Source organism: Sceloporus undulatus, chromosome 3 (assembly GCF_019175285.1).
Source record: "Sceloporus undulatus isolate JIND9_A2432 ecotype Alabama chromosome 3, SceUnd_v1.1, whole genome shotgun sequence".
NCBI classification, from domain to species: domain Eukaryota; kingdom Metazoa; phylum Chordata; class Lepidosauria; order Squamata; family Phrynosomatidae; genus Sceloporus; species Sceloporus undulatus.
Window position 1 is genome coordinate 834,267 of NC_056524.1, and position 23,385 is coordinate 857,651.

The 23,385-nt window shown below is 46.8% G+C and overlaps 2 protein-coding genes across 2 annotated transcripts; both read left to right on the forward strand.

The window, feature by feature from the left end:
* Nucleotides 1–92: 92 nt before the first annotated feature.
* Nucleotides 93–13,135, forward strand: LOC121925093 (short transient receptor potential channel 2-like; the record flags this gene model as incomplete). Its single annotated transcript, XM_042456844.1, has 12 exons — nt 93–326; nt 570–734; nt 1,507–1,681; nt 3,564–3,767; nt 4,980–5,142; nt 6,685–6,777; nt 7,843–8,035; nt 8,454–8,581; nt 9,312–9,381; nt 9,905–10,037; nt 10,438–10,831; nt 12,503–13,135. Coding segments are annotated over 11 exons (1,944 nt in total), but the record flags the coding sequence as incomplete, so codon positions are not given.
* A 1,394-nt stretch (nt 13,136–14,529) lies between these two features.
* On the forward strand, nt 14,530–22,996 carry ART1 (ADP-ribosyltransferase 1). Its single transcript, XM_042458121.1, has 5 exons — nt 14,530–14,639; nt 16,541–16,630; nt 18,467–19,211; nt 21,602–21,640; nt 21,990–22,996. The coding sequence occupies exons 2-5, from the start codon at nt 16,562–16,564 to the stop codon at nt 22,091–22,093; spliced, it is 957 nt and encodes a 318-aa protein (XP_042314055.1). The 5' UTR covers nt 14,530–14,639; nt 16,541–16,561; the 3' UTR covers nt 22,094–22,996.
* Nucleotides 22,997–23,385: the final 389 nt, after the last annotated feature.

Below are 23,385 nucleotides of genomic sequence, written 5' to 3' on the forward strand. Positions count from 1 at the left end.
GGGATCTAAGGTTAAGGGGTGCTATGATAGCCTTGTTTCCGGTACCTCTCAAAGCCTGAGATTCTTCCTCCTGAACTGATTCCCTTCTTCTTCTTCTTCCCTTCCAGCCGGAGTACCTGGCGCTGGAGCAACTCTGCCAGGAGTTTGCCTTTGAGCTCTTGGGCATGTGCCGCAATCAGAGCGAAGTGACTGCTGTCCTGAACGACTTGGGAGACGATGCTGCGGACGAGGATGAGAACGAGAACGTGGTGGATGACCAGGCCTTCGAGGAGGGGATCCCCAACTTGGCAAGGCTCCGGCTGGCCGTCAACTACAACCAGAAACGGGTGAGCAGGAGTTGCGTATGCCTTTGTATGGTAGTAATGGGATAGTGTATATAGTAGTGATAGCATGCTTTGGAACTGCAAACTCAGGCCAGGTGCTGAAAGAGCCAGGAAATGCAGGATCCCACCTGACTGAGCCATGGCAGCCAAATGTTTGCAGTGCTGAATTGTGCAAAACAGAGGGGTCTTTGGCATGACTGATCTGTCCGTCTCTCCTCCCGCTCTCTTCCCTTCTCCTTGGCCCAGTTTGTCGCCCACCCCATCTGCCAGCAGGTCCTCTCCTCCATCTGGTGCGGGTCTCTGAACAGCTGGAGGGGCAGCAACAGCCTCTGGAAGATCTTCATCTCCTGCTCCATCTTCGTGGCCATGCCCTTCCTCTGCCTTGTCTACTGGTTTGCCCCCAAGTCCAAGGTGAGCGGCTCTGGTCCAGGTCCATGGCGGTCAACGCATTGGGATTAAACGGCCGCAGCCCTCTTGGGGGGCCGGAAAGGCCAGGGCAGTGCGGCCCATGCTTTCCCCCAATTCAGGTGCACATTGAGGAGCACAATTCTGTGGAAACCCTCTCAAGCGGCACCAGGGACCATTCCTCAGTTCAGTCAATGTCCACATTGCAGAAGTAGAGCAGTTTGGCACCATTTTAGTTTGGTAAGGTGTTCAGCCTGTCAGAAAGAATCATAAAATCATAGAAGAGATTCCAAGGGCCATCCAATCCAACCTCATTCTGCCATGCAGGAACTCACAACCAAAGCATCCCCATTGACAGATGGCCATCCAGCCTCTATTTAATTAATCAGGACTCTCAGATGTGTTGGCACTCCATTCATATCTTTAAGGGTCTTCCATAGCCTTTCATGGTCTATGCAGTCAAAGGCTTTGCTATCGTCTATAAAGCACATGCTGGTTTTCTTTTGGAACTCCCTGGTGCGCTTCATTATTGTATAACTAAACATAATGTGTTTTATAGATGGAATAAAATATTTTTTTAAAAGGGAGGATCCGGAGGGGTCATGGCCCCCAAATGCCTCCTTGGGTCCCCGTTTGGCCCCACTCCCATGTGTAACTTTGGTGCCCCTCGAAGCGCTGCTGGCCATGGTTGTACTGGATGGCCCTTGAACTGGATGGCCTTTGTGGTCTCTTCCAACTCTATGATTCAATTATTCTCCTCCTCTTCTGCCCCTTCCAGGTGGGCAAAATGCTGAAAATCCCAGTGATCAAGTTCCTTCTGCACTCGGCGTCCTACGTCTGGTTCCTGGTCTTCCTTCTGGTGGAGTCCCTGGTCCTGGAGCATCACCACGAATCCTTCTCGGGGCGCAACCAGAGCATGTGGGAGACCTCTCTCCACATGATTTGGGTGGCAGGTGGGTGGCCAGGAGGATTCAGGGGACAAGGGCAAGCCAAAGAAAGACAGCATGGCTTTGGGGGCATTTTGGTGGAGGGTTTTTACCTTTATTTTTATAAGCTCACTACAAATATCACCAGTCCTAATCCTTACTGTAAAAACATGGTTCAACCAAAGTTTATACCCTTATAGTAAGTTTTCTTTCTAGTGCTTCCTTCTTTCCATTGCTGTTCCTGTAAAGACTTCATCTTTCGAATACCTTTAGTTTATAGGGTTTTGTTTTTTTTGTGGGGAGGGGTTGGAGTCTGTGTCCATGTTTTACAAGGCAGGCCTAGAACAAGGCAGGTCTTTGCAAAACTGATAAAGAATGGGTTTTTAATGTTGTGCAACATAAATTTTAGTGGTTTGTATTTTAACATTTTATGTTTTAATTTATACAGTAACTGTCGTAATCTTAAAAATTGTTTAATTATTTTTTTAATTTTATATTTATATATTTTAATATTGTTGCACTGTTTTGAAATTGTATTGTTTTATAACTGTTGTTCGCTACCTTGAGTCCCTTGAGTCTATATTGGGAGAAAGGTGGGATATAACAAAATAATAATAACAACAACAATAATAATGCTGCTGTTTTGACAGCATCTGTGGCTGGCATCTTCAGAGAAGATGGCATGGAAGAGGGGTGTGTGTGTGTGTGTGTGTGTGTGTATACCATTGGTTGGGAGGTTTATTGTTCTGTTGTCAAATGGCAAGGCCTCAGGTCGGTGTCCATTTAAATAATGATCCATTGTCTGCTGGGAAACCCCTTCACTCTGTCTGGTTTTCATTTGCATTGGCTGGGTCTTGGTTTTAGTATTTTCAGGACTGATAACCAAACTTTGCTAACTTTAAGGGTTTCTTCTTTCCTGTTGAAGTTGTCCAGGTGTTTGTGGGATTCAATGGAATTTCAGTGTTTTCAGACAAGCATTTTATGCCCAGGATGGCTTATAACATGTTCTGCTCCAGCTGATTTTTCCGTCTGGCTCCGTCTGCGTTGTCTCTTGTGTTCTTTGATTATACGCTATAAACCAGCAACATTGGGGGTTAGACCAGATGACCCATGGTTCCTCATCCAACTTGAGAATTTTCTTATGCCATTAAAACCTTATAGAAGCTCAAGCTAAAGTCCTTATGCCCTCTCCCAATGGCTTTGCTCCAAGGTCCATAGTTTAGCTTGGTCCTTTGCAACATTAGTGGTTAGTCTAGATGACCCATAGGATCCCTTCCAACTTGACAGTTCTTTGATGCCATGAAAACCTTATACAGACTGAAGCTAAGCCCCTTATATCCCCAACAGCTTTGCCATAAGGTCCACATTTGAGCTTGGTCTCCTGCAGCATTCAGAGTTAGACTAGATGACCCTTGGGGTCCCTTACAGCTTGTCAATTATCTGATTCCATTGAAGCCTTATACAGGCTCAAGCTAAGGTCTTTGTAAGCCAATGACTTTGCTCTAAAGTCCACATTTGAGCTTGGTCTCCAGCAACATTTGAGGTTAGATTAGATGACCCTTAGTGTCTCTTCCAGCTTGACCATTCATGGAATTCTCTGATTCTATGAGAAGTTTGAAAGGGTCAAAGGTCCTTCTACACAAATGGCTTTGGTCTAAGGGCCACATTATAGCTTGGTCTCCTTCAACATTGGGGGTTAGATGACCCTTGGGATCCCTTCCAGCGTGACAGTTCTGAGCATCTTGAATCGTGGGGTAAACAGCACAGCTGAAAGGTCCAGAATCAGACAAGAAGGAGGAGAGATGATACTGGAGAAGCTCAAGTGGAGCAAAGGGACAAGGAGAGGGACCTTAGTTGGACGGATGGCTGTGGTCAGCACTGACCCTCTTTCGCTTCTGCCGTCCTCTAGGTTTCTTCTGGTTCGAGTGCAAGGAGGTCTGGATTGAGGGCTTGCGCAGCTACCTGCTGGACTGGTGGAACTTCCTGGACATCGTCATCCTCAGCATGTACTTGGCATCCTTTGTGCTCCGGGTTTTAGTCTTCCTCAAAGGCCAGGTCTCCTGCTTGGACGACGGCATTTCCTCCCATGAATGCTACTATTACACCGAAGCTGGTGAGTGTTTTCCCCCTTTTCTTTAAAAAGCACAAACCTTTAATGAAAGTCCACAAGGTTTTTTTTGTGTGCCTTCAAGTTGTTTCCGACTTATGGCAGCCCTAAAAGGAACCTATCATGGGGTTACCCTAAAACCTAGGGTCCTGAGAAGGCACTCGGAAATTGAATTTCATGGGGGAGATAATTTAGCAGCGAGAGGGACAGGGTAGCTCTAGCCAGGACACAACTACGCCTATGTTTACACAACCCTCAGAGTGTGATGGGGTCTCCTTCTTTGGCAGTTCTTAAGCAGAGGCTGGATGGCCATCTATCAATGGAGATGCTTGGACTGAGAGTTCCTGCATGGCAGAATAGGGTTGGACTGGATGGCCCTTGGGGTCCCTTCCAACTCTAGGAGTCTATGATTCTAGTGGGAAATGCTCTGAGTAGTAAGATTACTGCCACAGATGCAGCTGGCATTGCAGACAGTCTGAGGCTCCTTGGGAAAGCCAGGTCCAATCTTTACCTTTTCTTATAAAACACCAATTGCTAATCAACTATTGTGCTTATACTCAAACTGTGTCATGTGATCCATACAACAATATAGGTTTATATTGATTAACCTCACATGTATATCCACCACATCCCGCCTTACAAGGTTAACATCACACCAAGTCTCTATGACATATCACCAAGCATGAGCAGTAAACCATTTAACCAAGACATACAGATGCCCAGCAGATAACCAACAACTATCAATGACCATACATAATCCAACATCTATCATGGCCATATATACATCCAGCATCTCAACCAGGTTATAATATATTGAAAAAGCCCGGTGTAACAACATATCCACATATAATCAGTCAGCGCAGTCTGAACTTTCCATGGGAGCTTCACTTAATATACGCATCCTAACTGACCAGAATCAACATTATCACTAAAATCGTGACAGGATTAGACCATTCTTGACACAGAGGTACAAGGAGCAGTTGAACCCTGGTCTTTGGAGGCCATAATAGGACATCCAGGTGGCCATTCCGTTATGGCTTTTAAGGACCAAGGTTCCAGTCCTCATTGGGCTTCTGCTGGTTGCATCCTTCCTGTGCTTTTGCTGCAGGCTAAGTGTTCCCTGGCAGACTGAGAGATTGCCTCCCTAAGTTAGACGTAACAGAGGCAACCATGCATCTGTCTCTCTTCCCCTCCCTTGGACCTTCTTGCCCAATGCAGGGCGCCAGGAGTGGCACACGGAGGACCCCCAGTTCATGGCCGAGGTGCTCTTTGCGGTCACCAGCATGCTGAGCTTCACCCGCCTGGCCTACATCTTGCCGGCTCATGAGACCCTCGGGACACTGCAGATCTCCATCGGGAAGATGATAGACGACATGATCCGGTATGGAGTCTTTCCCCAACCCTTCCGTGGCTCTGTGGCAGAAACTGGAAAGTAACTGATTACACAGAATGAATTCCTCATGATTAAGTAATTCCTTCCTGTAGCTGCTGTAAACTACCTATGTTTTGTTGTTGTTTTTTGTTCTTATTCCCCCTCAAGTCGATCTGGACCCATGGTGAACCTATGGATGATACATCTCCAAGACCGTCTGTCCTCCGCTGTTCTCCTAATTCCTGCAACCCCATAAAACCCATAGTGACCTCCTTCATAGAGTCCATCCTCCATCTGGCCTTTGACCTTCCTCTCTTCCTACGTCCATCCACCTTTTCACTATTACTATTGCCTTTTCCAAGGAGTCCTTTCTTCTCATGATGTGTCTGAAGTAAGACGGCCTCACTTTGGTCATCTTGGCTTCTTCTAGGGAAGTTTCTGGATTGATCTGCTCCAGAACCCCTTTGTTTGTCCCTTTGGCTGTTGTCCATGGGATTCTCAGCACTCTTCTCCAGCTCCACATCATCTCAAAGGAATAAAGTTTCTTGCTCTTCTTCCTTGACTGTCCAGCTCTCACATCTATCCATGGCAATAGGAAATGCAATGGCTTATACGATTCTGACTTTGTGCTCAGTTGTACGTCTTTGCGTTTTAGGATCTTTTCTGTGTGCAGTCATGCTTTTCTTATATGTTCTGCATACATATTGAACAGAAATAGTGATAAGATGCAGCCTTGCCTGACCCCTTTCCCAATTGGGAACCCTTCTGTTTCTCCCTTTTCTGTCCTGACAATAGCCTCTTGCTCTGAGTAAAGATTCCTCATTAGGAATATCAGATCATTAATTCATCAGGCTTACTGTATACTCAGGTATAAGTCTAGAAATGTTAGTCTAAAAATCGACTAAAAACATGAGTCGACTGGGCAATGTAAGTGCCACACTTTAATTCTTATTTTTTGAAAACCAACCCTCCTCTGTTGAAAGGTAAGAGCGTAATCTGTCCTGGAAGCAGTGACCTACTCTCTGCAACCTCCTCCATCCAATTTTTAGGGCGAGAACCAACAGTTACATCTGCTGGAATTTTGGAAGTTATTTGGCATTGTTTTCCTTTGCTTCATCCTTTAGATCCTTTGTTGCATGCACCTAAGTTTATCCATGGATCATATCAAAATTCATAATTTTGGCCCCAAAACCTGCCCTCAGTTTATACATGAGGTCAAATTATAGTCGAATATATACAGTAATTCCTCATTGCCAGTTCCAAGAAGCCAGTTGTTTCTCCTCCAAAGCGCTAGAATAGAGACTGGCTTCCTCTCCCAGTTTCTCACCAAAGCGCCATGATCTCATGTTGTCTCACTTACTGAAATGCCAAATGTCCAGCTTAAAGCCTTCTTGCCTATGCTGAGTACAAGATCGGCAGTAACACTTTTCACACTGGAGTTGTGTGATAGTCCTCCGTGTGCCATATACCTTCCCACAATGAGTTCTCCTGGTAAGAAAGGTCATTCTCCTCCATTCTCCCCTGAATTCCTTGTTTTATCTCCTGCTCCAGGTTCATGTTCATCATGATGATCATCTTGACAGCATTCTTGTGCGGGATGAACAACATCTATGTCCACTACCAGGAGTCCGAGCGGCTTGGGAGGTGTGTCCTCTGGCTTTCAGGGGTCTGGAGGGGATGGAGAAGGTGGAAAGGGGTCTAAGCTAAAAGGGACTGGAGGGGCTGAGCTAAGAAGCCCCTGGGAAGGACCAGGCCTCAGGAGGCTGGAGCCAAGGGTCATCAGTCTGGGGCATTCTGGAATAGGAGCTTGCTTGGGAGTCACACCTACAAAAGATGGTGATGGATTCAAGTCTTTTAGTCCAAGTCTCTACGTTCAAGTCTCAAGTCAAGTCTCATAGAGTTGGAAGGGACCCCAAGGGCCATTCAATCCAATCCAATCCCATTGCTGCCATGCAAGGATGACGCCACCCAAGCCCTCCCTGAGACAGGTGTCTGTACAGTCTCCATTTAAAAAAAGCCTCCAAAGAAGGAGACTCCAATACATTTCGAGGGAGTGTGTTCCACTACCAAACAGCTCTTGTCCTCAGGAGGTTCTTCCTAATGTTTAGGCACAAACTCTTTTCCTGTAGCTTGCCTCCATTGTTCCTTGGATGGACATCTCTTGGGAGTGCTTAGATTGTGTCTTCCTGCATGGCAGAATGCGGTTGGACTAAGTGACCCTTCGGGTCCCTTCCAACTCTAAGGAGATTATCACACACAAGATGGGATAGGAATGGGAGCGCTCCCCCGTCCTTACACCATCATTAACCCATCTGTGACTGTGAAAGCACAAAAAGCTTTCAAATCGTAGCACCAATCCCACCATTAACCTGTCATTAAAGCAGCATTGCAATAACACAAACTTCTGTTAATGCAAAATGCTGGCTAATGTTGCTTTAATGACAGGTTAATGATGGGCTCGACGCAGTGTCTTCTGAAAGTCTTTTGCACGGTCGTGATCAATCACACTTTTCAGATGAGTTAATGATGGGATCTGCGTGACATCATCTGAAAGTACCTCCTGCAATTGCGCGGGAAAGACGGGATAGGAGCGGGACAAGGGCAGGATAACCCCCATGTGATAATCCCCTAAGAGTCTATGGTCCTACAGTGGCCCCTGATTCCCAACACAGAGCTGTGTTTCTCCTTCCTCCCCCGTTTTCCCCGCAGCTTCAACGAGACGTTCCAGTTCCTCTTCTGGACGATGTTGGGGATGGAGGAGCATGATGTGGTGGACATGCCCCAGTTCTACGTGGCTGAGTTGGTGGGGAGGGTCCTCTACGGCGTCTTCACCATCGTCATGGTGGTGGTCCTCCTCAACATGCTCATCGCCATGATCACCAACTCCTTCCAGAAAATCGAGGTGAGCATTTCTCTGCAGCCAAGGCCTCTGACTTTACCCATTGCGTGCCACCCTATAGCAATAGCAAGTAGCAAGTACATTTCTATACCGCTTATCAGTGCATTTAAGCACTCCCTAAGCAGTTTACAACTGAAAACTAGCTGGGAGTGATTTCATGAGTCAGTTATGTTCAAGAGTTTCTTCTTGTGCAGCCATAATCAAAATGCAATCCTTGCACTACATCCTAAACGTTGCAAATCATGGACTCATAGAGTTAGAAGGGGCCACAAGAGCCTAGTCCACCCCATGCCTTGTTGCCTTCGGCCCCCTTGCCAGACCTGGGTGATATAGGTGCCCATGCCTGTGAAACCCACTCCATGCAACAGGTGGGCCAGATGTCACCCAATACCCAAAAGTTCCTCCTTTGTGTGTTTTGCAGAACGATGCCGACGTGGAATGGAAGTTTGCTCGCTCAAAGCTCTACCTGTCTTTCTTCAGGGAAGGCCTGACGCTGCCTGTCCCCTTCAACATCATCCCGACTCCAAAGTCCGTCTTCTACGTCATCAGGTAATTTGGCCATGAGAGCGAGAGGCGCACCTGAGAGCACCTGGATTCTCACACAAAGCAGGTGTCTGGCTGCAGAAAAACTACCTGGAAGACTGTTTTCTCCCATGCCAGGTGATGCCATAATACAGTGGTTCCCAAACGTGGGTCCTCCAGATGTTTTGGACTTCAGCTCCCAGAATTCCTGATTTTTGGCTGGGGCTTCTGGGAGCTGAAGTCCAAAACACCTGGAAGACCAAAGTTTGGGAATCACTGAGGGATGAAGTAAAAGGAAAGCAATGCCAAAGAACTTACAACATTCCAGAGAGCATCTGGTCTATAGTGTACTTTTATTGTTCTGTTTTAGAAATGCTTGTAAACTGTTTTCAGGCAGTTTTCAGCTTTTAACACGATAACTTTTTAAAAATCATATTATAATGAATGGTCTTCTAGTTGCACCTTGTTTCAACCTACATTGGGAAAAAGGTGGCATGTAAATCAAGTGATTATTAGACCTGCCAAGTCATTAGACATTTTAAAAATCTAAATTAAAAGATAAATAGAATAAACATTTTTTCCAAAAAGGAAGGAGAACGAAGAGGAATAATAATAATAATAACAATAATAATAATAATAGCGGTGTCTCCATTCCCCTGTTTCTCCAACCATTCTGTACCAAATCTCTGATCAGCCTGCCACGCTTGTCCACAGTTCTCTGTGCCTCTGCTCATTCTTTACCTTTTTGCCTCCGCAGGGGCGTCCTTCGCTTCCTGTGTTGCTACAAGCCCAAGCGGCCGCAGAAATACCCCCCGATTCCTACCATCGTAAGTTCCACTCAAAGGGTGTGCAGCATTGATTGTGTCTTCCTGCATGGCAGAGCAGGGTTGGACTGGATGGCCCTTGGAGTCTCTTCCACCTCTAGGATTCTATGATTCTAAGTGCGCCATTTGCCCCAAAGTATGGTCGGTCTTTTGCTCAAAGCAGGGAGAGGCTGAGTGTGGATCTAAGAGTAGGAAGAATGGGGAGGAAACACATCTTCACACCTTGGCTCTCCCTGCAATGGGCATCTTGGCTTTAGCAGTCTGGTCTGCCAGCCAGAGTTAACTGGGCTAGATGGCACATCCGGGGCAGGGTCATCACTAGGGGAGTGCAAGGGGGCCAATAGCACTGAGTGGCTTTTTGTGATTTTAGGTATTCTGGGTAATTTGGGGTAAGATAGTGGGAGCATAGCATTAGAACTTGGGGTTCTACAAGGTTATGGGTCTGTCACAGATTTGGCTGCTCTGGTTTTGGGCATTGAAGGTGCCCAGCCCAAAAGTGACTCCGATCTCCTGTCTTTCTCCTCAGTCGAATCCGTGCGTGGAAGAGGGTGGCCTGCGGGCAGAGAGCCGCCTCTCCTACCGGCGCCAGGTGCTGAAGGCCTTGGTCCAGCGCTACATCGACACGGCCAGGAGGGAGTTCGAGGAGAGCCGGAGGAAAGGTCAGCCCCAGCAGAACCATCCCTCTCCCTCTGCTGGGTTACAGCTATCCTCCAAATGTCTCCATTTGGCCAGAACAGTCCTCATTAATCCCTGAGGTTCCCCTAATCCCCTTGTGGTCTCTTTCAGCTCTATGATTCTAAGAAATGTACATGAGTGCAAAGCACCAACAGCATGCTGGATGTTGTATACTTACACTGGTGTGCAACCTCTGCTCCCTAAGGTTGCCAGGGGAAGGAAGAGCCATTCCTGCCAATGGTTGCTTCCATGAAAAGCAACACCGGAAGGAACCCCTGTCTTCTACAGTAGCTTTCTCAAGTTCTGGTCTTCTCAACCACCATCTTAGAGCATATCCACAACAAGGCTTCCTTCCTCTGTTGTGTGTCTTTTTTTTGCCCGCAGATCTGGGGAACCGCTTGACAGAGCTGAACAAGTCGGTCCTTCGCCTTTACTCTGAGATGAAGCACCTTCGCCACTCTGTGGCCGCCAACCACACGGCCGCCAACCCTCTGGATGGGGCCAGCGTCCTGCGCAAGTACATCATGAAGGTGCGCAACAGCTTCCAGAGCTACGACCACGATTCGGGCAGCTCCGGCCAGGCGTCCCCCGTGGAAGTGGTTGTGCACCAGGAGGATGGGACCATCCCTGAAGAGGAAGCAGTGCCACCGGTCAGTCAGGAAAGCACCAAAGAAGAGATCGAGGTGGAGGCGGTGGTAGAGGAGGAACCGCTGCACGCAGAGACACTGACCGTCAGCAATGAGAAGCCAACGGAGGAGCCAGAGACCTGACTCCAGAGGCAAGTGATGCACCCTTCCTCAGCTGAGATGCTGCCATATATCCCCCAAAGGGGACTAGTTGCTTGGCTGTAGTCGTTGTTCTTGTTGTGTGCCTCCGAGTCGTTTCCGACTTACGTGGAAACGCTAAAGTGAGCCTGTCATGGGGTTTCCTTGGCAAGGTTTGTTCAGAGGAGGTTTGCCATTGCCTTCCTCTGAAGCTGAGTAACTTAGGAGTTTATCACACTGGGGCTAATTTTGGTATTAAAGAGAGATTAAAGCGCATTTAAAGCATCCTGCAAATAAAGCAAAAATGGCGAGTAATTGCACAAATGACTATCACACGCAATTGCAGAAACAAAGTTCTATCGGAAATGCATTGTCGCTGAAATCCCAAAAGTAAAAAGATGTGCATTAACGCTTCTTTGTGACCACTTTAATGGCGGGTTTTGAGGGACGTCGTGTGAAATTGTTACACGTAATTACACAATTTTTCCCCAGGATCTTCACGGGATAAACTCCCGATTTCCTTTGTGTGATAAACTCCATGGTTAACATTCCCAAGGTGACCTAGTGGGTTTCCATGTACAAGCCAGGAATTGAACCCTGGTCTCCAGAGTCCTAAACAGAGTTCAGCAACATCGATGCAGCTGCTGCTTAATGAATGGCTGCTTCCTACAGATCCTCTGAGATCTGCTCAAGGCTCCCTTTGCTGTCTCCGCTCTTCAGGCCTAGATAGGGGCAAGGTGTCTTCTAGATCCAAACAGGCAGGACTTTCTGCCAGAACTGGTCTTGCATTCTGCTCTGTATCTGAAACTTGTGGTTCTGGATCCTCTTCTTTCTCTGGTTCAGCAGAAGGTCCCTTGCTTCTGTCTCTAGGTCCAGGTCCAGCTTCTGGAAGCAGGTCATGACACCGCTTTTGAAACTGGTTTATTTTAGCATGAGTTTTGCAGAAACGGGTTTCCTTCTTCAGGCTTTAATGTCGCTCCGTTGGTGCATCTGTGGAAGTGGACTGAACATCCACAAGAGATCCTGGTAAAACACTTGAATAGGATTTAGGGCATTAAGGAGACTCTGTTATAGACAGTGAAAAGGTAAATGGAAATGAGAAACTATCAGGTCAAGGAAAAACAATGATAAACGCAGAGTCAATGGGAAAAGAGAAGGAAAACATATTACTTGAGAAGGACATGCGAATGCAAGTAGAAAAGGAAATAGATGTATGAAATTAGTTTGATTAGGTGCACATATTCTCATATAATCTATAAAAATAACAGCAGCAATAAAATATGAAAATAATGTAACTAGATATATAGAAACAACCAACAGATACTGATATATGGCTCTGTAAAGATAAAGAAATGGCTTTCTTTTATACATTGGTGGAAATTTTGATTTCTAAGATGTAAACTTGGAAGATCGTGAAGCTTATGGAATGGGCATCTGATATTTTCTGTTTTGTAATTTAAAAACAATAATAAAGACTATTGGGGGAGATAAAATGAACCCGTGAGCCTCAAAAGTGCCCTTTTCTCCTTCCAGTCCCTCCCTGGTCTTTTGGGCAGTTTATGTAGGAGCCTCTGGAGGTTTCTAGTCTGAGGCAGAAAACTGACCATCCCTGATTCAAAGAGATGGTTCCCGTCTGAAAAGGACTTTTGAAGGGAGATCGCACCTTTTGTTCTCTCACTTCCCAGAATCCAGAGACACAGCTGTGTTCAGGAACCGGTCTGAAAACGGATCTCGTGGCACTTTTGAGAGTAAGAGAAAGGAAAGAAAGAAATCGGTAGCCTACGCTTTCGCAGAGTTAAGTCTCCTTCCTCAGGCGCACTGGCCTCTCTTTCTAGGGATGTCATATATTTCCACTGCCTTGAGTCCCGATATTGGGAGAAAGGTGGGATATAAGAAAAGTGTGTGTATGTATGTGTGTGTGTATATCAGTCTCAGGAAAAGACCAATAATGTTACCATCTTCCTTCGTGCTGCAAAAAGTCCTTAAACTGCAAAATGTTTGGACATTTTTCACAGTTCGGGATTGTTTCTGTGGGTTTTTGTGCAGAAAACATGGTTTTCAGTGAAGGGGCAGCGCTTTCTGTATAGAAAACTGGAAACCATCTGGCTGCACGGAAAACGGTGCTCTCTGCAGACAGAGCAAAGTCCTTTTTGTTTTCCAGACAATATGGAAGTCCCCCCCTTCGTCTCGGCAGGATCGTCTTGGCCAAGGTCTCCTGAGTGTCTTGATGGTTGAAATGTTTTCCAATGGTCTATTGCTTCCTTACATACATAACTCGGTCATCCAATAAATGCATACTATCATTAACTTAATAAATATTTGGCTCAAGATATGCCTTGCTGTGGCTTTTTTTTAGTTTTGACAATTATATTGGAAACGATGGGGGATCCTTGAAGGCAATGCTATTTGGGGCAGAGCTGAGCAAAACGGGGACCTGCTTCCGTTTCCGCTCTGTGAAATCATCCTGACCCTTTCTACACATTTGAGGGAGGCTCCAGATGATCCAGAGGTCTTCCATCTTCCTGCCATCTCTTTCCTTTCTCCTGCCCTGTGTTTCCCAACCAGGTCTTCTGACTTTTCCTCCTTGACTCACATGCCAGACATGTGAAAAGATGGAGGAAACTTGGCATATTGGTCCATCGAATGAGAGAAATGCTGTCCTATCAAATGCTAATAGTTCAGCTATAGAAAATGGATTTCTTCCCAACGACAGAAGAGTGGATTATGAGATAGTTAGAAATGGCCAAGGAAATGCTGATGCAGGTAGATTTAAAGACGACTGGGACATAGCAATTATAGCTATAAGTAATACTGCTATAAGTAATATTGCAATGGCGGATGGTTTACGTATTTTGAGGTTATCAGTTTCATGCGGTTGATGACAGAAGCACCACGAACTACAAGAGAAGTGTTGTGACATAATATAATTCAGCAATAGCCAGCTTTTACTAAGAGAAAGTCAATGGAGGACATGAAGACGGGCGGAAATTCCTTTTGCTCATTCCCAAGGTCTATTCTTTCTCTTGTTGGTAAGTTTGTTAAAACCATTTTAAAAAAGGCGAGGGTTTTAATTTCTCTGTATTTTGAAACACACGGAAGGTCTTTGAACCACTCCTTTGCCTTTTAATCTTCACAGTGTTGGTGAATTCACCTTATAGACTCTCTGTGTCTTCTGTTAATTTCATTTGAGGCTTAGAACGCCGATTATCACATTGCAGTCGTAGATTATATAAAGATCGTTCTATTATGGTTTGGCAACTTCCATGTTACATGTAATAGCAGCGTCCTCCTAACATACATACATATATATTCAGTTAGTTGCTTTGATTAAACTAATTTATCAATCAGCCTTATGACAGTTTCTCCATAAGTTCTCCCATGTTTCCGTTCTGCTTCCCACTTAGACATAGATTTATGATTTACAATATAGGACAACTTATCCATTTCTGTCATATTTCATAGTTCATTTCTTTCATTTCTTTTTTATCTGGGATGATGCTTTACATCCAACTGATTGGTGCTTGGAAAAGTTGCCCCTTTTTTTGGCTGGGGATTCTGGAGGTTGCAGTCTAAAAAGAAGGGTCACTTTTCCAAAGCTAGCAGTCCAGAGCTCTTCTTTTTCAAAGCGATTGGCTATAAATAGCCGCAGAGCAAGGAAGGGCAAAGGGGAATTCCTATGGCTTCCAGAAATAGCCCTTGTGGCCTTCTCCACCTGTCGTGTCAACCATCGCTGAAAGAGTCGGTCGGAGGAAGTGGAACGGACTCCAAAGAGCCACCGAGGTGTCAGTCCCATCATCCCCAACAACAACCAAGAAGCAGCAGGTAACAGACCCCCAGCATCCTTAGTCCTTTGCCCAGTTGTAAGGCCAGTGGGGTGCCAAGATGCTAGCCCCTGGTCAGCCTTTCTGAGCCTCTGGAGCCGGCATCTGGCCAGCGGAAGGCCAAAGTCCAGCTACAGCCGGCCCTCTGCAGCCACAAATTCTTTATCCACCGATTCAAGCATCCACAGCTTGAAAATATTTATATATACACACTGTATATGCCAAAAAGCAAACTTTGATTTTGCCATTTCATATTAGGAGCCCCATTTTACTCTGCCATTGCATTTAATGAGACTTAAGCATCCAGGGATTTTTATTATTCACGGAGCTTCCTGGCACCAAACCCCAGCAGATACCAAGGGGCCACTCTGTGTTTGTCTATCTGTCTATCTTATCTATCTATCTATCTTACTTCTTTGGAGGTCTTTAAAAAGAGACTGGATGGCCATCTGTCAATGGGGATGCTCTGATTAAGAATTCCTGCATGGCAGAATGGGGTTGGACTGCATGGCATTTTTTGGGTCTCTTCCAACTCTATAGTTCTATCTATCTATCTATCTATCTATCTATCTATCTATCTATCTATATCTTCTAAAAAGCAAGCCTTCATTTTGCTATTTTATATAAGGGACATATCATTTTTTATGCCATACTAGGTAAGGGGAGAAATGCACAGATATAGGATAATGGGGGGCACCTGGGTGAAGGAGACTACGTGTGAAAGGGATCTTGGAGTCCAAGTAGACCACAAGTTGAACATGAGTCAACAATGTGATGTGGCAGCTAAAAAGGCCAATGTGATTTTAGGCTGCATCAATAAAAATATAGTGTCTAGATCATGGGAATTCATAGTGCCACTCTATTCTGCTTTGGTCAGGCCTCCCCTGGAATATTGTGTCCAGTTCTGGGCGCCACAATTAAAAAGGTATGTTGAGAAACTGGAGCCATGTGTCAAAAGGAGGGTGACTAAAATGATGAAGGGCCTGGAAACCATGAAGCCCTAAGAACCCTGTTTAGGGAACTAGGGATGTTTAGCCTGGAGAAGAGAAGGTTAAGAGGAGGTATGATAGTTATAGAATCCTAAAGTTGGAAGAGACCCCAAAAAGGGCCATCCAGTCCAACCCCCTTCTGCCATGCAGGAAATCACAATCAAAGCATCCCTGACAGATGGCCATCTGTTTAAAGACTTCCAAAGAAGGAGACTCCAACACCCTGAGAGAGAATGTGGTCCCTCAGGAAGTTCCTCCTAATGTTGAGCTGGAATCTCTTTTCCTGGAGCTTGCATCTATTGTTCTCTGCCCTATTCTCTGGAGCAGCAGAAAACAAGCTTGCTCTTTCATTAATATGACATCCCTTCAAATACTTAAACAGGGCTATCATGTCACCCCTTAACGTTCTTCTCCAGGCTAAACATCCCCAGCTCCCTAAGTCTCTCCTCCTAGGGCTTCATGGTTTCCAGGCCCTTCACCATTTTGGTCATGTTTGATTATTTGAAGGGATGTCACTTTGAGGAGGGAGCAAGCTTGTTTTCTGCTGCTCCAGAGAACAGGAGATGGAGCAATGGATGCAAGCTGCAGGAAAAGAGATTCCAGCTCAAATTAGGAGGGACTTCCTGAGAGTGAGGGCTGTTTGACAGAGGAACACACTCCTTCCTCAGAGATTTTGCTGGAGTCTCCTTCTTTGGAGGCCTTTAAACAGAGGCTGGATGGCCATCTCTTGGGAATGCTTTGATTGAGAGTTCCTGCATGGCAGAAGGGTTGGAGTGGATAGCCCTTTGTGAGGTCTCTTCCAACTCTAGGATTATAGGATTCATTTTTACCCACTTTGGGACCTTGTTTTCAATGTCTCTGTTGGACAATATGGCCAAGAAATAAAGAGGATGTCCTTTTGCTTTCTGTTTAGGGAGCTGCCAAGGTGTGGATTATGGAGAGGCCCCTTTTCCAGATGCCTCTGGCGCTGTGTCTGCTCTGGATGTTTCCAGGAGGCCTCCAGGTATGAAGGGGAGGCTACCATTAAGAAGCAGAGCAAAGCCCTTTGCTTTCTGCCAAGCTTGGAAACATTGCTCTTTGGGGCCCCAGATTGCAAATTCCTCAGTTTTAAGGAGCGGTCATCCATAAAAAGCAACTTTCCCAAGCTCTGTGTGCATTACAATGTCCTGGCCCCTAAATCTCAGCACATCAAGAATTAAAAAGATTTAGCACACATCCAGGCTATAGTGGTTTGACTCCATGACCCTGGAGAGCAGGGTTCGAATCCCCGCTCAGCAATGCAAACCCCATGGTGACCTTGGGCAAGGCACACTCTCTCAGCCTCAAGGCAAGGCAATGGCGAACCTCCTCTGAAGAAACATGCCAATAAAACCCCACAACAAGTTTGCTTTAGGCTCTCCATAAGCTGGAAACAACATGAAGGCGCACAACAATAACACGGCTATATATTCCTTATGGGTTAGTTTTCCAAATGTAACATGGTCCAGAGCTGCTCTCTGGGGCTTCAGGGAACAAACCTGCCCCTTCTTTCTGGGGCACCCTTTTAGGTATTTGAATGGGGCAAGCATGTCATCCCTGAGGCTGAGCAGACCCAACTCCTCAGCCTTTCCTCCGATGCTTTTTCTCACTAATAACATAATTCATTTGTATTCCACCTTTTCCCGAAGGAATCAAGGCAGATTACCAAACAAGATCAATAGAATACAAAACAAAATACAAACAATCCATTAAGCTATCCCCCCCTTTCACCCCGCCGTCACTACGCAACAGCAAAACATAACAACAGTAAAATAGGTATACAAAAGGTTAAAAATACACAAAGCAAAATGCAAAAAACCCCAGAAGATTCACATAATAATCAAGCCATAACATGGCATAATAATCTAAAGGACAATCCTCAACCCCCCCCCCAGCAAAACATCAATCAGATGCAAATTAGATGCCTAAAAGCGTTATACTAGTTATAAAGCAGATTAAGATCAGGCAAATGGAGTAGGACCATCGGGGCAGATGGGGCTGTTTAAGGTCAGCCTTATTATCTGTTTCCCCTGATCCACTACCAACAGTGATCTCTCTCCATAGCCAATCTGTTAAATAATGCCCTCAGTGGTAAGCTCCTCTTACTATCCTTGTTGCTCTTCTCTGAACCTGCGCCAACTTGTCCAGGTGTTTGTGGATTTCAATGGCATCCCTGTGCATTCTGACCTGATAGTTGTTGGCATGGTCTAAAGTTTCAGTGTTTTCAAACAGCATTTTATGCCCATATAATCAAGGAACACTGATTATATGACACTGCAGACTGGGCCAGCCAGAAAAGTCAGCAGTAGCAGAACATGTTAGAGCTATCAGGTCAGAATGCACAGGGAAGCCATTGAAATCCAGAAACATCTAGACAACTTCAATAAGAAAGAAGAAACCCTTAAAGTTAGCAAAGTTTGGCTCCCGGTCCTGAAAAACACCAAAATCAAGACCCAGCAAAATGCAAATGAAAACCAGTCAGGGTCAGGGAATGGATGGATCTCTCATTATGCAGACACTCTTAGCATTTCCTCCCATCCTGAGACCTTGCCATCAACAATACACAGAGTAACGTGTAAACTGCTTCCTCTCAACCAACCATATCTATACCCCACTCTCTTCCATGCCATCATTCTCTGAAAATGCCAAAGCCACAGATGCAGGCAAAACATCAGGAACAAACTTTTCCAAAGCATGGCCACAGAGCCTGAACGACCCACAAAAAACTATAAAGCAAGTACTGTAGTAGTCTGAACATGTGTAACGAGAGCACCCCTTTCCCTCCGCGGTCTCTTTCTCGCTCCTTCCTTTTCCCGCCCAGGTCTTCTCCTTCCCCGTCCACAAGCGGGACCTCTTCCCCGTCCGAGAGTCCCCCCTCGACATGGCGGCCACTTCGTTTGATGACCAGTACAAGGGCTGCGCGGCACAGATGGAGTCCGAGCTGAAGGACCTGAACCTGACAGAGTTTGCCACCAACCGGCTCTACGCCGAAGCCTGGGCAGAGGCAGAGTCCAAGTGGAAGGAGAGGAAGGCCTCCCTCCCGGAGCTGCCCCTGGGCATGAAGCCGGAGTACGCCATTGCCCTCCTGGCCTACACGGCCCAAGGGCACTTCCACAGGGATTTCAACGCCGCCGTGAGGGAGGCCGGCCGCACCAGGGACGCCTATCTCACCAACTTCCACTTCAAGACCTTCCACTTTCTCCTGACCAGAGCTCTCCAGGCCCTGAGTGCCACCTCTTCGCCCAGGTGCCAGAAGGTCTACCGGGGGGTCAGGAGCGTCCGCTTCATCTCCGAACGCCTCCGTCCGGTCCGCTTTGGCCGTTTCACCTCCTCGTCGCTGAAGAACGAGAGCGCCTTGCAGTTCGGCACGGACACCTTCTTCACCATCCAGACCTGCTATGGAGTCAACATCAAGAACTTCTCCTTCTTCCCAGGTGAAGAGGAGGTCCTCATCCCGCCCTTTGAGACCTTCAAGGTGGCCAACTTCACCAAGGCCCCCCAGACCACCTTCATCCACCTCCTCTCCCTCGAAGACTCCAGCCTCCACAACTGCGTCTTCGTGAAAGGTAACCGGCGAGAGGGAAAAACAGATCTTTCCATAGAGAAGGGAACTGGCTTTGAAAGAGCGTCTGCAGCAAGGAAGGTGTGGCCATTGGGCCATTTACGGGATCATGTTTTGTGGCCCACAAAATGCCTCTTTGGGGGTCTTTCCCTGCAGAGACCCCAAAGCTCCCAGGGGAAAAAAGTGGACCAGATTTTCAGCCCTCAAACATAAAAAGTGTTGGAAAATTTCAGCATTCTCTCTTCCCTTCCTCTTTGCTATTTAGAGCAAGTGGGATTTTAGATAGCACAGTATTTCCTGCATGTCAGGCCCCATTCCCACTCACCTATTTGCCCTGGATGGAACTGGGCAGATTCGGATCCCCCTCCCCAATCCCTCCGGAAGCAAGTGCCCACTATAATTGATCTTATTCGGGGTAATTTACCCCTGAATGCCATCGCAGCTCTTTGCGGAGCGGTACCGGTTTGAAATGAAGGCTCCTTTGCCGTCAATCAAATTCACTTCCGCTTTCTCAGAGGTGACGTTTCCTGTAGCCATTGGCTGACAGAATGGGGGCTTTCCCCCCTGCTTTAAAAAAAACTGGTGGCAGCATTCGCGTATTTGGTCAACTTGTTCGCGGGGGACTTTGGGAGGCCAGCAGAAGCGGAGGAGCCAGGAGGGCAGGCAGCTCCTGCAGGATCCAGGTGCCTGCCTGCATCTGCTGCTGCCCGGCTCCTGCTCCTGCTCCGGAGGGGGAGCCTGTCAGTCAGTGGCGCTCCATGGCCGCTCCCGCCATCGCTGTGTCCACCGTCCTCCTCCTCCTCGGCCCCGCGGATCATGGCCACCTGGCAGAGACCAGGAGGCGGCAGAGGGAAAGAGGGAGGCAGGGAAGGAGGCCGCGCCCTCCACCTGGATCAGGCCTAAGCACTCACCACCTTCTGCTCGGCTCCACTCTGCTCTGCTCTCTGGAGGGAGGAAAGCCGGCTGACTGAGCGGCCGAGGCCCCCCTCCTGGCCTGCCTTGCCTACCTGCCTGCCTGCCTTGGAAACCAAGGGTCTTTGGCTCCAGGGTGTCACTCCCAGCCCATTCGCCTCCTGTGCATTCCTCCTCCTCTACTCTGCTCTTCCTCGGCTGCAGGTGCAGAGCAAGCGGGGAGAGGAAGAAGAAGAGGAACAGGAAAAGGAAGAAGAGCAGGTCAGGAGGAGAGGAGAAGCAGAAAGAGCCTGCTGGGGGGGGGGGGCAGAGGAGGAGGAGGAGGAGGGAGGAGAATGAGGAAGAGTGGAGAAGAGGAAGAGGAGGGAAAAAAGGAGGGCAAGCAGCGGCAGGAGGGCAAGAGGAGGATAAGAGGCGGAGGAGGAAGGCAGAGAAGGTGAGGGAAGAGGAGAAGGTAGAGCCGCAGCAGCAGCGGCGACAGGGAAGAAGAGGAGGAGGAGGAGAAGAGGGGGAAGAAGACAGAAGAGGTGCCCCCTACTGCCTTCCTCAATGAGAGTAGCGAGGCAGTGAGCAAAGGGAAGGGAAATGTAGCACAAGCATACACATTCTATGCCTATGTACCCATCTGTAGCACAAGCGTGCGCATAATCTGTCAATAAAATTACACAAAAAGGGGAAAAGCCGCTTGCAAAAAGCCTTCTGGAGAGGGGAGGCATGACCCTCCCGCTGCCGCCCTCTGGCCTGAATGCCTCCCTGATCTTGACCGATCATCACCGGGGCTGAGCTCTCATTTGCCAACAGCAGGGAAGAGCCAGTTTTTTCAAAGAGAACGGGCAAATAGTCCGCTTTCAGAAAAACCGCGCTAAGGGGGATTTGCCCTGGATCTCTTGTGCAAGCCCCTTGTGCAAGTTGTGTTAAAACTGGTGCGAGTGAGAACTTCCAACTTTTAAACCGGTTTGGGAACCAGGGTAAAATCTAGTCTGAATGGCCCCTAAGACTCTGCTAGCACTGAACTGCATCATAGCAAAAAATACATTTTGCAACACACCGTGTGACCTGGGTCACTTTCATTCAGAAATTACACAGAGATTTCATTCTTCTCTCCCTTTTGGGTCACCATCTTCTTCCTTCCACACATCTTCCTCCGAAAGATGGTGAGATTAAAGGTGTCTTCATTCACCTGATCTATTATTCATTAGCCATCTAGGATGGAGGCTCCCAGGCGGATGTCGGTCCCAGCCATTAGCAAGCTTTTCATTAAGTGCAAGATGCCCTCTTGTTTGTTTTTTGACTCGGCTTCAGTTCTCAGAGAAGCAGCGGCTGAATGGGACACGCTTTTCTGAAGGTTACTCTGCAAATGGAAGCTAATCTCTAGCAGACTTGGCTTTGGTCTTTTTTATTGTTGATATTTTTGAGGAGGTAAAGAATATAAAAAACACATGTGCTTATAATGACTTTTCCTTTCTTTTTTGTCCTTTGCAGAGAAAAAGTGCAAAGTGCAAAGATGCCCCTTCCATTCAGGTGAGTGAGAGATGCTGAGAATATGTGTGTGTGTAGCCAGTGTGACGTAGCGGTTTGAGCATTGGACTATGCCTTTGGAGACCAGGGTTCGAATCCCCACTCAGCCATGGAAAGCCACTGGGTGACCTTGGGTGATAAGTTACACTCTCTCAGCCTGAGAGGATGGCAGTGGCAAACCCCATCTGAAGAAACTTTCCAAGAAGACAACCCTGTGATAGGATTGCTCTCACTCAGAAATTACTTGAAGGGTCCCAACAACAACAAATACGCACACAGAGAGACTATTCCCACGGCTAACTTTTAAAATGTGCCTTTCTCTTCCCCATCCCCGTTGCTTTTGCCTTGACAGGTGCCGGCCACAGCCATTTCTCTGCCCATGCCCAGATGCCCTTCCTTCTCTGGGGAGTCCTACTCATTACGGCCATCCTCTTTGGATCACCGGGATTCCTCTGACCTCCACGACTCCATCTCCTTCTCTGAATACCTTTGAGAACTGACTCCAGGAAAAGAAGAGGAAATAGGAGAATAGCATGAGGTTAAGAGGACTCTCTTTGCATTAGATTCAGAGCCTGGCACCAGCTGCAAATGAGGCATCTTCTAGTCTGACTGTGCATCCAGATAGAGCATTGTTGCCATTTGCTGTTGAAGTAGAGCTTTAAATGGTGTAAATGTTAGCTGGGCCACAAATGTTAGAAGGAAACCAAGACGGCAGAAGCAACGCCTGGAAACCCACTGCTATGAAAGTTGAGGGATGATTAGCCTGGAGAGGAGAAGATGGAGAGGAGATAATGGCTGAGCTAACTTGGAATATGGAAGATGGAGCCAAATTCTTTCCTGCTGCCCCAGAGGATATATGTGTTTTAATGACTACAGCAAAGCCTTTGACGGCATAGACCATGAAAGGCTATGAAATGCCCTTAAAGACATGATGGGAGTGCCAACACACCTGATAGTCCTAAGGAGGAATCTGAACTCAGGACAAGAGGCTACTGTCAGGACAGAACAAGAAGAAACAGAATGGTTCCCAATTGGGAAAGGGGCCAGGCAAGGCTGCATCCTTTCACCCCATCTGTTCAACTTATATGCAGAACATATTATAAGACAAGCATGACTGCACACAGAAAACGGAGGAGTGAAAATGGGAGGAAGGAATATCAACAATCCGAGATACGCAGATGACACCATAATGCTAGCAGAAAACCTCACAGACCTGGGGCGCATTCCCACTATGATTTAAAGCAACTCACTGATTGATTTATATGATCGTCTTTCCTATTTGAACATGGTTCCGATCCTACTTTGATCGATTTCTGTCACAATAAAGCGAGGCAAATACAAAAACCTGGTTTTTCCAGACATTGGTTTCCTCAGTTTTTGGGAGATCCACCATTTTCTCCCCTTCCCAGCGCTGCCTTTGGGCTTATGATGTGACCTATGGGCACATTATTATTATTATTATTATTATTATTATTATTACTACAAGTCTATGATTCAACTTGCAATCGGTAGTTGCAAATCTAATGAATCGAATCTTCTATCAATTAAACACTGATAGAAGACTTGATTGGTATTGCAACTTCTTGTAATTACCCAGGTGATCCGATGGCAGCCAGAGTGAGGCAAGTAGTTGCAAAACCAATGAACTGAATCTTTTATCAATTTATTATAGATAGAAGGATAGATAGATAGATAGATAGATAGATAGATAGATAGATACAGTAGTTCCCAAGCCAGGCTGCTCAGGC

Excerpts from the sequence above, each read along its gene's own strand:
- ART1 (XM_042458121.1), top strand. The coding sequence starts at position 16,562 with ATGGAGAGGCCCCTTTTCCAGATGCCTCTGGCGCTGTGTCTGCTCTGG. Across the intron at positions 19,212-21,601 it reads CAACTGCGTCTTCGTGAAAG|AGAAAAAGTGCAAAGTGCAA; the intron begins GTAACCGGCGAG and ends TGTCCTTTGCAG. Across the intron at positions 21,641-21,989 it reads AAGATGCCCCTTCCATTCAG|GTGCCGGCCACAGCCATTTC; the intron begins GTGAGTGAGAGA and ends TTGCCTTGACAG.